The sequence below is a fragment of the Drosophila ficusphila genome, unplaced genomic scaffold (assembly GCF_018152265.1).
Source record: "Drosophila ficusphila isolate 14025-0441.05 unplaced genomic scaffold, ASM1815226v1 contig_607, whole genome shotgun sequence".
Classification (NCBI taxonomy): Eukaryota; Metazoa; Arthropoda; class Insecta; order Diptera; family Drosophilidae; genus Drosophila; species Drosophila ficusphila.
Genome location: NW_025064537.1, coordinates 1,999,161 through 2,013,676, shown reverse-complemented (window position 1 = coordinate 2,013,676; position 14,516 = coordinate 1,999,161). Strand labels below are relative to the sequence as shown.

Sequence of the window (14,516 nt, the reverse complement as noted above, 5' to 3'; positions counted from 1 at the left end):
TTTGCTTTTGTACATTTTTATAAAGTTTATTTCAGGAGAAATAAAGATACGTGATAAACTTTTTTAAAATAGATTTCTAAGGTCGTTTATTACAATTGTAAATTGATATTACACGATGTTCCCGTCTTCAATTTATACTTGTGCTGGCCGTGTAAACTATGTTACGTAATGAATATCTTTTGAACGACATCGATGGTCATAGATGTGATCTTTTTCTAACTGAAATTATAATACCCTCTGTAAGGGCCCGAAACGGCCCGGTTCGAACAACTATAGCATATAGCTTAAAAACATATTATTACGTCGTTATTTTAAGTTTAGAAAAATTGAAAGATTTCGTCATATTTTTATGACGGTAAAAATTATGCACATACCTCGACCATGCATTAACCTTAAAATTTGTTAGAATAATAGATCAAATTAGTTATTTTTAAAAAGATTGGACCACTAAATATATAGCTGGCCCAGAAAAAAATCAGCAAATGAATTAATATTATGTCTTAAATAATATACTGTTTTGCTGACATAGCTTCCTTTCTTTTAAAAAATGCTGAAAAATTGTATTATTATATTATATATAATATTATATATTATATTATAGGTATATTATATTATATATTATATTACCTACATATTATATTAATATTGTGTTTAGAATGTATTCAGTTCGAAATATTCAATACTTTGTTTTACTTTTTTAGAATTGTTTACTAATACATATTACATTTCTTTTTTATAGAATTCGTTAATTTCGTATTTGCCGCCTATTTATTATCAGCGAATCCACCAGTCGGCTAATCTGGTAAACAAATACGATGATGACGTTTTTTGTGAATGGCGTTTTATTATCAGCTGATCGCGTCTTTGTGATTTCAAAACAAATACATATTTAACAAAAAAGATTCTTTCAAGTTGTTGAGCTTTTTTCATTCTGGCTTTCACCGCTTCTGGTTTGGATAAAAAAATTCAGTTGCAATCTTCATATCTCCAATCCATTGTTTTACTGCAAAATGTAAGGCATAAGAATATTAATAAAAATAAATAAGATACTAAGATATATACAAAACCATATATGGTGAAATTAAGTATGTGCGTCAGCAATTAAAACTTGTTTTTAGCTTTTTTATTTAGGTTGTTTTTTATTTTATATGTAAACAACAAACGAAAAACCACTTTGATAAAAAACAACAAATTTGAATCTTTTATAGCTTTTTGCATATATCTGTATTCTAGTGAAAGATAAAGATATAAAATTATGCATGTGCGTTCGTCTACTTTTGTAGAATTTCATTTTATTATAAAGGCTATTAAAAATGACTTTCTTATTATAATTTTGCTGTTTCAATAGGTTGACTAATTTTTATAGCTTTTTAAGATTGCTTTACTCGAAAGTCAAAAGCTTTTCGTGCAGCATTGTACTTATCAACCATATGTTCTTTCATGTATACGTGAATATAATATTTTAAATACGTTATCACCTCAATGTTAAAACAAAAGTTAAAGATGAATCAATTGCATATAAGTGTTGTTTTGAATATCTTAATTTTCTTGTTATTTTACAGATCGTGGCAATATTTGTCGGGGATTAGTTCAGATGGGATGTCGGCGATTTGGTGGCGGTCACCATTCACGTGGAGGCCCACCTCCACACCATCATCATGGTGGACATCGTGGTGGTAGACACTCTTGGCATCCACACCCACCACCCCATCATCAGCCTCCCTGTGGACCCCCTGGTCACCATTGGGATGGGTATCCTCCTCCTCCACCCCCTCATCATTTCCCACCTCCAGGTGGATATCCTAGTGGTGGACACCCTTGGCATGGACACCCTCCTCCACCTCCGCCACCTCCCCAACATCCCCCTCCCCCTTCTGGACATCCGGGAGGCTGTCAGTACTGCGGATGCCCGTGGGGCGGTTCTGCCCAGAACGGGAATCCTGGGATCGGAACCCCTCAAGGGGAAACCCCAACTAACGATCAGCAGGGTAACAACGATCCTGGGAACACGAACCCTGGCAACGGAGAACCAATACCTGGACAAACCAAATACGAAATCATTGACCTAAGAAATCCCTGATTGTCTTTCCAAAGTATTTCCTCCACTACATAATATCTTTTGCATTTTATTGCTTTTAAAGAATGTCTTTCTTTAAAAGGCCAAGCGGTAAACGAAAAAATAATAATATGATAACTACTGTTGTCACTCCTGTTTAATATGAACTCTTTACTTTAGAATATTACTGTTTAACAATGATTTTTTTAATAAAAAGATTTAAAAATAAATCCCTATAATCCTCATAATTTTAAACAAAAGAATTACAAATTACAAGTAATTTATAAAAAATTTTTTGGTTCGCAATATTCTTAGATATCAATCAAATAGATTTTATTGTGATTTTAAAAAAAAGTATTTTGATTTTTTATTGTTGCCAGATGTTGACAACATTTGGTGGTGTACATTCCTTATATAGGTAGATAAATTTTTTCGTCAATACCTAGTTGTATCCGACCTAAATACGACATTCAGGTACCAATCTCCCGTCTACCTGCTCAGATTGGGGAAAATGCTATAAATACGACAGACCTTTATCGAAAAACTTCAGTACTTATGTAAGTGTCCTTCATAATGAAACTACTACTGGTGCGTTGTCTGTTTTGTAAAAAGTTACTTCGTAGATTGATAACTGTATTTAATATCCCATAGATTTTTTTGTTCGGCCTAATAACCACTGCTGTGGCTCAATATGGATTTGGCCAAGGAGGATTTGGCAGTCAAGGGGGTATTGGTGGACAAGGAGGATTCGGCGGACACATAGGATTCGGAGCACAAGGAGGACTTGGAGGCCAGGTTGGAGTTGGCCATGGAGGTTCTGGATCATACGCTCCGCAAGGACCACCAAATCGATTCGAGCCAAACTACGGAGGAAATCCTATTATACCCGGAACTCATCATGAACATGGTGCACATGGTGGGGAATTCGCCCCACAAGGACCCCCAAATCAATTCGAACACGGATATGGTGGGTATCCTTCCGGAACTGGTGATTTTCACGGAGATCACCACGAGCACTCCGAACATCATGGTGAACATCACCGCGAACATCACATCGAACATCATGAACACCATGGACACCATGAACACCATGGACACCACGAACATCACGGGTACCCTTAACTCTTTGTGAAATACTAATGAGTGCAAAATAAAGTTCAAATTTAAATGCATTATATATTAATTTTGACTTTACCTCGGGTTTAATGGGTCCTATGTTGATTTCAAAACCAAATTTCATTAATAGTATATTTTTCAACGAAGGTAAGATACAATAATAAATCCTAAATTATATTTTATACTTTAACGTTGTTGAAGAAGAAAAACTTACAAAAATTAAATCTAACATATAAGAATAGAATTTAAAGATATAAAACTTTTTATGTTTATTAAATTATCTACTGAGCGATGCGATGCAAGCTATCGCCCTTAAATCATACAGATAATTTTGTGTACGTTCTTAACTATATTTTCATTCTGTTACTTTATTTTTTTTGGATTGGATGTATACTTTCACACCCCATTCACCGTTGGTCACCGAAACTACTCAAATTTCATTGTCTGAAATCAAATAAGTGAGCCACAAAAATAGGACACATATGGGAAGGAAACCCTTTGCCTTGTCCACTCCATCCGAGACTTCTATAATTTATTTTGCAGATAAAGCATATACTATCCCGCAGAGGGTGGGCATCCACGTCCCATCTCAACCTTTGCAATCGGAGAAAAGGCTGCTGTCGACCGCTCCCCAGCGACATTTTCTGACCAACGCGACTGACAGAATTGAAAAATAAGCGACGTCCGACAGGGGGGGAAATGCTGGGGGTGGGGGAGGAGGTCAGGTGGGAGGGGGCTGAAGGTGAAAAATAAAAAATGGCGTCCAGTCGAGTGCTCAACCTCAAGATTTATAAGGAAAGAGAAAAAATAAAGGTGAGGGCAGGAGAAAAGAGCACACGTTAAAATAATGCAAAAGCTGAAAAGGACTAAAAAAAGTTGTGGAAAAACACACACCCACACACACACACTAAGAGCGAGAGGGAAAACCGCACACACTTATACACGCAACAACAGAAATGGAAAGGATAAAATTAATTTTTCTCCTGCTGCTTTCCTCCCACCCGCGCTTTTCCTGCGAGAAGAAGAACGGAAAAGTGGCCCGGGAAAAGGCGGATGGGTGGGTGAAAGTGGGCGGGAAAAAGGGTGACCCACCCAAGCGGCAACATTGCTGACGCTATCAAACACCACAAACACATTTAGTTTGCGGCGAATTTGTTTTTGCGTCGCTCACTTTTCTCACTGCTTCTTCTTCTGGCAATTTGCGCCATAAAAATGTGCAAAAAAATTGCAACAAAAAATGGAATAAAAATGCCATGGGAAGCAAGTAGAAACTTGCGGACACATAAAAATGGCATAAAAATATTCAACTTACCTGAGAGCGCGAAGTCTTAAAAACACTGTTAGGAAGTTTTACCATAGCCTGTCTATAATATTAAATTATTATTATTTATTAATATTACATTTTATTATTATAATATAATACGTTAGTCTATAATTCTAATTTAAGAACTACTTTGTATAATGCCAAGTGCTCATATTACTTTTCAATTCTCTGCATTTTGCTTATTATAAATGATTTATAAATATAATTGAGTTTATGAACAACTCCTTTCTTTGCGTTTGATTAGATTTTAAGCAATATGTATTAATATATAGGGGAATGTTGTCAGGGTTGGGCCATATTTTGACCTATGTCCATAAGATCTGAACGAATGACAGTTTAGAATAAGTTTATACATTTTTGGAAAGGTACAAGCGAGAGGAAGAGTTCACCAAAAATAGAGAATAAAAAAACAGAAACAAAAAAAGTTATAGGCGTTTGAAAAAAAAAAAAATGTAGTCAGCCTTGGGCCATGTAGTCAGGGTTGGGCCACCTTCAGAAAATCGTTGACAATATCGTAACCTGGTGGAATAAAATTGAATTCAGGTAAATCTGATATTATTTTGTTCATTCATTTAATTATTTGGGATTTTACAGTAAATATCAAATTATTCAGAGTTGTTTTTCGTTTGTAGCGAGAAACACTAAGGAAAAAGATAAAAATGATTCATCTTCTTTCAATCCATCAAAATATTTTTTTAAGGAAATCTATTTAATTTATTTTGCATATTTTTGCTACCAAAAACTTAAATATTACAACAAAAATCGAAAATACACGAATAAAATGTAAAAATTATGATGGCCCAAGCCTAACTACAAGAGTGGCCCAACCCTGACGACATGCGGTATTAGTCTATTATGGTATGATATAGCCAAACTATATCTAACAATGAAACTATATCTTAGTATTTTGTAATATAACAACCATATAACGTATTTTTATGTTCACTTTGCGGATGACATGTTGTAATCTTGTGTTATTCCACCTTTTCGGCCAGGTTAAAAAAACTTTTTCGAGCACTTTTTTTCACAGAACAACGGCACGTAGAAAAATGAAATCCCGAAATAAGTTGTCACGTGGAAAGTTTCGAGTGACCGATAGAAGTTTCTAGATACCCACTAACAGATGGTACTAGAACGAATATTCAAAATATTGAGATGGCCCAAGCCTGACAACGGCCCAACCCTGACAACATTCCCCTATATATAATTAAATAGGGGTTTTTTCAGTTACGAATAAAATATGTCTAAGTGCTTCGAATTCTTCAAACGTTTTTACTAGATAGAACTGTATTTTTCTTTGGCCAGAATTCGGATTCTATATCGGATCACGTTCACCAACGCCTTTTAATGGGCGTGTCACTGTCGTGCCACAAGATTTTTTCTGTATCCCTGCACTACATAGTCTGTACTACAAAATATCTATAATAAATCTACTTGTTCTGAAACAAAAAGTGAATAACCCAGCGAAGCCTCGTCAAATAAAAAAGGCAAAAAGGAGAGAATTTAATACAAAAGTCATGCACATGTGAGGGGAAGGGGTCGTAGAAGAACGTAGCCGTGTCCAGTTCAAAGGGAATAAAAAGTGGAAACCAATAACGGAAAATGGGGATGCAGGGGCATCTGGGATAATCCGCTGGAGTAAGTAAAAGGAAACAAAGCAAACCGAGGCGAAGTGAAGCAATAAAAATGAAATGGGAGTGCCAGGAAATAGGAAGAGCAGCCTGTCAAATGGGAAATATTATGTCCCCCCTTTTGGATCAGATAACCGGATGAAAGTGGAAATAGGATGACCTCACCTACAGTCTGGTCAGAAGTTCTGATCCCTCCAACCCTGGAAAATATTGCGCATACGCAATGTGCGGCAACGCCATTTGGGTGGGGAATTATGAAAGTGACCGCAGGAGTTATGAATTTGTTTCCTGCTCTCGGCCAATCAAAAAAGCACCCTGGCCTGTCAGCCAACCAGAGAAAGGGCTTTCTGAACCTGCGCCTGTTGCATAAAGTTATGTGTTCATATCATAATCCATAAAGTTCCATACACCACTAACAGAAAAAAAGGAAAACCTGCAAGGCAAAGTTGTCGTTGGCTTCAAATTACAACCACAAACACAACGGAAATGGGGGCGAGTGTGGTGGAAAACCGCCCTTAGAACGCACCAACACACACACAATTCGCTTAAGTCAACAAAGAGGGGGAAAACCCAGAGGAAGAAACGCTTTTTGGGGGTGAAACGGCAAAACGGGCGGCAGCACCCTCAATGCCACCCAATTATAACCTTATGGGTGGGTGGCTTATTTGAGCTGCGAATTCAACTGCGTCGCTCGCTTTGTTATTGTTTCATTTTTCTCGTTTTCCCTTCGATTTTCCTTCTATTTATTTACGTGACTGTGGGTGGGTGTGTGGGTGAGAGTGTGTTTGTTGTTGTGTGGGATATCTACAGGACTCACAAGATACACGTACGCACCAGCATTCGGGCAAAGTTACTGCGATACGTGCAACATCATAAAAAGGACAAAACAATAACAATAAAAATCATATATACTCATGCCCCACCACCCACTTCCACCACCCCCCACTCACATACATATACACCCCACCAGCCATGTATATGTGCATGGGTTATATGAAAATAAACGAAAACCGTTAAGATATGAGCGCCCGCAAGGAATACAGGATGGCATTCCCCCCGCCGCGCCTTCAATTCTTTTCGCTGCGTTCGACCGTCAATGGTCAATGCCTTCTGTTTACGACTACACGCATACATACATAGCATGTGTCCACAGAGACAAAAATTACAAGTAAATTACACAAAAACAGTAAGCATTTTCATTTTAAATGATTCTTAATAGCGTTTTATTTTATTTTGTTTTTATGAGACGGGGATGACTCACTATCCTAAACGAAATCCAAAGGAAAGATATATAATATCTTATAGACTTTAAGTATTAATAGTATTCTAATGTACATACACAGAAATATAAATATTTTCTAATAAACAACAAATTCCTTACGTTATATTAAATGCCAAAATAAAAATATTACTTTACTTAAACAAACCTACAAACTTGTCAGTTTCCCCTCATTTGGAAGGAGTCATTTGTCATTCCCCTTCATAAAAAGGGAAGCAAGTCGGATGCTTGCAATTATAGAGGTATTTCTAACTTGTCAGCAATTCCAAAGCTTTTCGAACGTGCAGTAACCCCCCACTTGCAGCACCTTTGTAGATCAATCATATCTCCATGCCAACACGGATTTATGAAACGCAGGTCTACCACAACAAATCTTCTAGAGCTCACATCCTTCGTGATAGATGGCTTTAAAAATAATTTCCAAACTGATGTCATTTACACAGACTTCAGTAAAGCATTTGACTCTGTAAATCACTTCCTAATGATTCGCAAACTTGACATGATGGGGTTTCCAGCAGATCTTTTAAGTTGGATCTTTAGTTATCTCAGTGGCCGAACTCAAAGAGTCCTTTTCAAAAATTCCTTAAGCGGTCTCCTCAGAGTTACCTCTGGTGTACCACAAGGAAGCCATCTGGGACCATTACTTTTCACTTTGTTCATTAATGATCTTCCATCGATCATTACGCATTCCCGCGTACTTATGTACGCGGACGACGTAAAACTCTGTCTGCAGTATAATGATTGCTCCCGTCATTTAAGCCTTCAGGCAGACCTAAACAATTTTCAAAACTGGTGTCACGACAATTTACTAAAATTAAACAGCTCCAAATGCAAGCTGATGACGTTCTGTCGGGTCAATCCGCATAACGTCACCTATTCGCTAGGTGGTGGTGCCTTGGAAAGAATAGCGCTTGTTGACGATCTTGGCGTCCTATTGGACCCCAAACTTAAATTCACTCTGCATATTTCGAGCATGGTTAATAAAGCTAGGGGAATGCTTGGATTTATTAAACGATGGTCGAAGGAATTTGAGGATCCTTACGTTACCAAGGCTTTATTTATATCGTTGGTCCGGCCAATCCTCGAGTATGGGGCACCCGTTTGGAGTCCTCAATACGGAGTACATGCTGATCGCATTGAATCAGTACAAAAAAACTTTTTAATTTTTGCACTACGCCGCCTTAACTGGAATGCAAACCTATTCCTACCCTCATATTCGCATAGATTGCTCCTCATTAACCTGCCCTCCCTTACTAACCGTAGAACGATGCTTGGTACTGTATTTATTCATTACCTTATACGTGGTGATATTGACTGTCCTAATTTGCTGAGTAGACTAAATTTCTCGGTACCAAGTAGATTAACTAGAAATTATGTTCCTTTAGTTTTAAATCAGTGTAGACGTAATTATAACGTGCATGAGCCTTTCAGAGTACTTTGTTCTGACTACAATAGACTTTTTCCTATTTTATCCTCTTCTGACTCTCTGCAGCTCCTTAAGCAATTAGTTTTAACATTTCTGGCACAAAATTAGATTGCTAAATTTAAACTTAAATTAAATTTAAAATTTTTCTTCGTTTTTAATTTTTTTTCTTAATTAACATCGCGTCAAATTTAACTTTTCTTTCGCGTCAAAATTATCGCGAATCGTGCCGTACGTTACACGGCGGTCGCCCCTCGGTCGGTTGGGCGGGAAAGTGGGCCGTGGGACTACGCGCGAAAAAAAAAAAAAAAAAAAAAAAAAATTATTTACTTATCGTACTTCTTAAAAGAATAATAACTTAGAACATGATTCAGTTAAAATATGTTAATTTAAGTTTTATCTTTTCTATTTTTATATAAAATTGTTCTGATTTTAAAGGCTATTTTTAAGCCCAAAGATGGATAATTAAAAGCGTTTGTCTGCCTGCGTTTATCTATGTCCCTTGTGGCATATGGCATGTCAGCGTCTTCTTGGCTGTTCTCCATCGATTTCCCTTGGCCACAAATAAAAACACATTAGACCGGCTAAGAACCTCATTTATGAAGAGAAGGAAGGACTAAAGGGAAGGAATAAGGGCTGTGCAGAGCCAAGGATACGGCGCTCGCTGTTTGGCTTGATAAAATGCGTTAAAACGAAAATTAAGCAACACAATTAATGGACTCGCTTTATCATACAATTTTAATGGCTCAAATAAATTGGCCAGAACTGGAGCGGAGAACAGAATGGCCGAGGACTGAATCTAGAGCACACACATACACAGCGCATCGTGAGTAGATGTAAAAGTTTCTGTATTTCTTTGTGTGCCATAAACACATTCCCACAAATGGATATACCACATATCTAAGCATATTTATATATTTGACTAGCTTCCATTTTCACGATTCAATTTGGCCCTAAGCTTAATTAGTTTCAGGTTGCTGTTCTTAGTCCATTCGAGTTTTATATCCCAGATGATCCGAGGCTCTCTAATGGAGTCATCTTTGGGGAGGATTATCCGTGGATATAGAAGGTGGATATAATAGGTGCTATGAGGTATTGGGTAATCGGTTTCCTTTATTTTTGTAATTAGCTACAAGATCTGTATAATTGCAGCTGCAAAACCAATATATAAATGATTGTACTACAAATGCAAGTATAGATGGAAATACTGAATAAATATGATTGTTAAAATAAAGCATACTATCAAAAAAATGTATTCTCTTGAACAATGAAAAGAAATCTAGGAAAAGTTGTGGTTTGGAGATCCAAGTAAAACAAATCTAAATAGTATGTCTTAAGATATACAGTAGAATCCTGTTATAACGACTCCGCTTATAGTGTCCGTCCGGGTATTGCGACGAAAACTCGATGGCTTGATTGGTCCCCAGACAGACTTATACACTTAAATCCTTCTGCTTAGTGCGTCTTCCGGGTATAACGACGAAAAATCGTCGGTCCCTTGAAAGTCGCTATAAGCGGATTCTACTGTACTTTCTTGTTTTTATATTATGTATACAGCCAAGTTATTTACAGCTCCTAATACAGAGTAACACGAAGCTGTTGAAGTATGACATCATATTTTAGGAGCCAACACCCCTCGTCACCTCATCTCATAGCTCTCCACCAAAAGAAAACCACACGACATGGCCTAAGCCCGGACTGGCCAACAATGTTATAAAAGTGCAAACAAACATGGCTTGCAGGAGGAGCTGTAGGGAAAATGCCACCCGGCCGGGCAGAAACCGAAGAGAACTTAGCTAAAACGAGCAGCTTGGCCAAAGCGAGCAGCGAGGATTCAGGAGCGGCGGCCGCAGAAATATTCGAGGAGGAAACGCGCAATCTTTTTTCCGGCACCACCCACCAGTGATACGAAGGGTACTATTTTCTCGAAAATTAGGCACCACCTTTTGATTGATCAATAAAATCATAGTAAAGATATATTTTTTAATAATAGCTTAATTTTTTTACTAAAGATCAGAGCTCCAACTTCTTTGTACTTTGCATTCAACAATTTTACAAAAATGTGTAAAATACCTAATCATTACACTTTATACAAAAAAATTGGGTGACGCCCTGACAATTTTTAAATATTTGAAAAGGATAATAAAGTTTTTTTTAATAAAAAAATGTATTTCTTAAGATAAAGTATAATTTGTTAATGATACGATTAATATACATATTTATATGATATGATAAATTGATTCATTTTAATAAAGTTCAAAGACCAGCTTTAAATTATTATGTTAGAATATTTGTGGTAATGAATTAATTTTTTTAATAACATTATAAAATGTACCTAAATAAAATGAAGTACCCAAATAAGTACGACATTCCACCTATCTAGTTTTTTCACATCACTGCGTCAGCGAGAAAGTTGGCGAATTCGGATTGAGGAGAAAGCGGGAAATTATGAAGCTGAAGACGTGGGTGGTTGGGCGGAGAAAGTGGGCGGTGGTCGGTGGGTGGTTTAGTGGTTGGTTCAGTGGGTGGGTCAGTGGGTGGGTCAGCGGGTGGGTCAGCGGGTGGGTCAGCGGGTGGCCGAGTGTACAGGACACTGTCGACCTGAGCAAAGGACAACAGAATAACAAAAGGAAAGCAACGCACACACTCACACTGCAAAAAAAATGAGAAACCGTGTGGTCCGCTGGCTCGGCAAAATAAATCGCTGGACATAAAAGCAGGCGAGTGCGAGCGAGATAGACGAAGGGCCAGCAGACGGAGAAGAAGAAGAAGGTGCAGGAGCCGAGGCGCGAAAGAGAAGGCAATCACTGGCAGAGCAAGAGAGAAGGAGAGGCAGCGAGCGCCAACAGAAATAAAAAATTGAATGAAATATTTTTATAACCACACATACAAACACACACATACACAGCAAACAGCAGGAAATAGAGGGAAGAAATATAGTAAGAGAGAGAGAGAGTGGGAAAGAGAGGGGGAGCGGAGAGTGGAGAGCGAAAGAGACCGGCAGCTGAAGGATATTGATGGGGCGCAACAGTAAGAGGAAGCCATGGAAGAAAGGAACGCCAACTTGCTTATCAAATATGAAGGAACCGAAAGTGGGTCGAGGTTTTGGGTGGTTCGATGGCTGGGCGTTGGCATCATAAAAGCCATGAGCTCACCTGCGAAGGGAGGGGAAGGCGAAGGGGGAAGGGAGGGGGTTGTTCCACCCCGGGTAGTTGGGTCGAAAGTTTTATGGATGCCCGATGCCACGACAGGTGGTCAGAGTCCGCCCACTAAAACCCACTTCCCCACGTCTATCGCATATTTTCCCTGGCTCTTTGGTCATAAAAACGGGGTGCAACGGGGGCCTTTCGAATGGGAGCTGGCACACGTGCGGATAATAAAAAATGTTTTACTTTTCAATCGACCAATAATATGGCGTTCAATGGACGGGCCAAACGTGCTAAGCCCAAACAATGGACCAATGGACCACCCATCCGAAGCTCAAAGAGAGAACGGATGCTCCACACAGACACACACGTACGTAGTTCAATCATCGTTAAAAAGAATTTCATTTTGAAAAATGCCAGAACTTCAATAAATTATATTGCTTCTGGACCTCTAAAATGGGAGCGGCATGCGGTGGGGGGTCAGAGGTCAGGGGTTGGAGGTTGGGCGTCGGATGCTCGTGGAGGGATGTGCCCAGCTACGCTATCATAACCACAATACAAAGAAATCGGGTGGGCAAACAAAAAAGTAAAAAAGGGAGCATCCGCAAGACACTCGGGTGTGGACAGGTGAACCAGGTCATCGGGGGGATCGAAAACGAGGATGGGACCCGGAGCCAATGGCATTCTGAAGCGTCAGCGTCTCCAGCTGCCCGCTCGATGGTTATTGGTTCGCGTTGCAGTAATATAATATACACACACCAACACACACACACACCCACACAGACGCAGATATGTGAAATAAAAATTGTGAAATGAAAGGAAAAAACGGAGGAGCTGAGAAAAAAGCGAGGAGAAAGCCATAGAAAACTATTGGAAATGCGAGGACAGAGAGGGCGGATTTTAACTCAACTTTGTTGCAACGCGACATTTTTGCCCCGAGGTTAAAGGGGGCGGCAAAAGGGGGCGGGAGTGGGTGGAGGCGGAGGTGGGCAGAAGTGGGTGGGCGCCATTGTCATAATGACGCGCATTCCTGTGCACTTGGCCCCGGATTGCAGGATCCCTTTTCGCCAGCTCGGCACTCGCTAATTAAGTCATGGAAGGTCCTGTTTTCCTACCACCAACACTGCAAGAAATTAAAAACATATTGTTGAAGTTGAAGTTTTTATTTCAGTCAGTTTTTATATTAACATTTTTTTTCCAACTTCTCCAAGGATTTCGTTAAACATACGAATTTAGTAAGAAACTCAAGCATTTTGTAAATTGAGAAGATAAAATAAATGCTTCTGTAGCATTAAAAATATTTGTATGCATATGAACAGTTGGTTTTATAAAATATAGACAAGTAGTATACAAATGTATGACGTAAGGAAATAAAGTATACTTTAGTTGCAAACTATTGCAATTTTCTAAAATTGTTTCGTAAAAAATCTATACCACTTAAGTAGTGATGATTTTAAACATTTAAAACTAAATTAGTATAAATACATAGCAGACACTATCCTTCGATTCACTCCAGAATTATTATAGGCGGCATAGTTCAGTGTTCATCCTCCCCAAAGAAATCTAGTTGAAATTCAAACCATTTAGGTTAAAAGAATTTAAATTTCTCAATCTTTTGCCTGAAGTTTCTGATTGAGGATTTTGCAACCAGCGTTTAAATGTGAAAACGTCCCAAAGCGAGGTTGTCCGACCTCCAGCCAAATATCCCCGAACGATATGACAAGTGTGAAGTTCCCCGCAGCCCGCGGAGCTGCGTGTGTAAATTCCCCAGAAGCTAATCAGGCAAGCCTAACGAAATTTGCTCGGAAAATCCGTCAAAGTCACAGGCGTTTGGCCCGCGGCAGCCATCGCAGGCCATTAGCCTATAAAAGCGCCCACACATGTCAGCCGAAAGTCCTCGAGGCGCACTCCACTCGTTGTCATCGCTATCGGAATCCACAGGAGTATCAGCATCATCATCATTTTAGAAGCCAAAACACGACAGAAACAGTGCTGCGGAGTAGGAGTTTTTATAGCTGAATAATTTGTAATTTCACCGAATGCAAACAAAATTTATTTCCAAAAAAATATTCTAGCAATAAAAATTGCGAAAGATAAGTGTTCTTTTATCTGTGGACGATGCAATAAAAAATTATTGAAAGACGTTTCTTATTTCTATTGATTTTTTTAAGACTTTTCTTTTTGTATTTATTTATTCTTACTATTTAAGATCCTTAAATTAAATCTACATTTTTGGTAAAAATTTTTTATAGATGATTAATTTGCTTTATTAGTTTTGTTTATTCTTTTAAGTTATTGTTTAGATACTTAAACCTTAAAGAACATTTTAAGGCTTACATTTTACTTTAGTAATAAATTCCATATTTTTCATATTTTTAAAGTTGTTTAAACAGCTACCTTTTTATTTTCCACCCCTTTCTTTTTATAGTTGACAGCACTGAACTGAAAGAAAGGGGAAATCTGATACTGGCCCGAAAACGCGTCAAACTTTTGGCAGCCGCTGGCTGACTGGAAGGAAGGGAGTGGGTTTCTAAAAAATGT

General features: G+C 38.3%; 2 protein-coding genes across 2 annotated transcripts; both read left to right on the top strand.

Moving 5' to 3' along the window:
- The first annotated feature begins 897 nt into the window (after positions 1-897).
- LOC108098696 (histidine-rich glycoprotein) lies at positions 898-2,286 on the top strand. The gene is made up of 2 exons (XM_017201805.2): positions 898-1,012; positions 1,563-2,286. The coding sequence occupies exon 2, from the start codon at positions 1,595-1,597 to the stop codon at positions 2,078-2,080; it is 486 nt and encodes a 161-aa protein (XP_017057294.2). The 5' UTR covers positions 898-1,012; positions 1,563-1,594; the 3' UTR covers positions 2,081-2,286.
- Positions 2,287-2,558: 272 nt separating this feature from the next.
- Positions 2,559-3,228, top strand: LOC108098697 (protein spalt-accessory). The gene is made up of 2 exons (XM_017201806.2): positions 2,559-2,644; positions 2,708-3,228. The coding sequence occupies exons 1-2, from the start codon at positions 2,630-2,632 to the stop codon at positions 3,176-3,178; spliced, it is 486 nt and encodes a 161-aa protein (XP_017057295.1). The 5' UTR covers positions 2,559-2,629; the 3' UTR covers positions 3,179-3,228.
- The last annotated feature ends 11,288 nt before the right edge of the window (positions 3,229-14,516 follow it).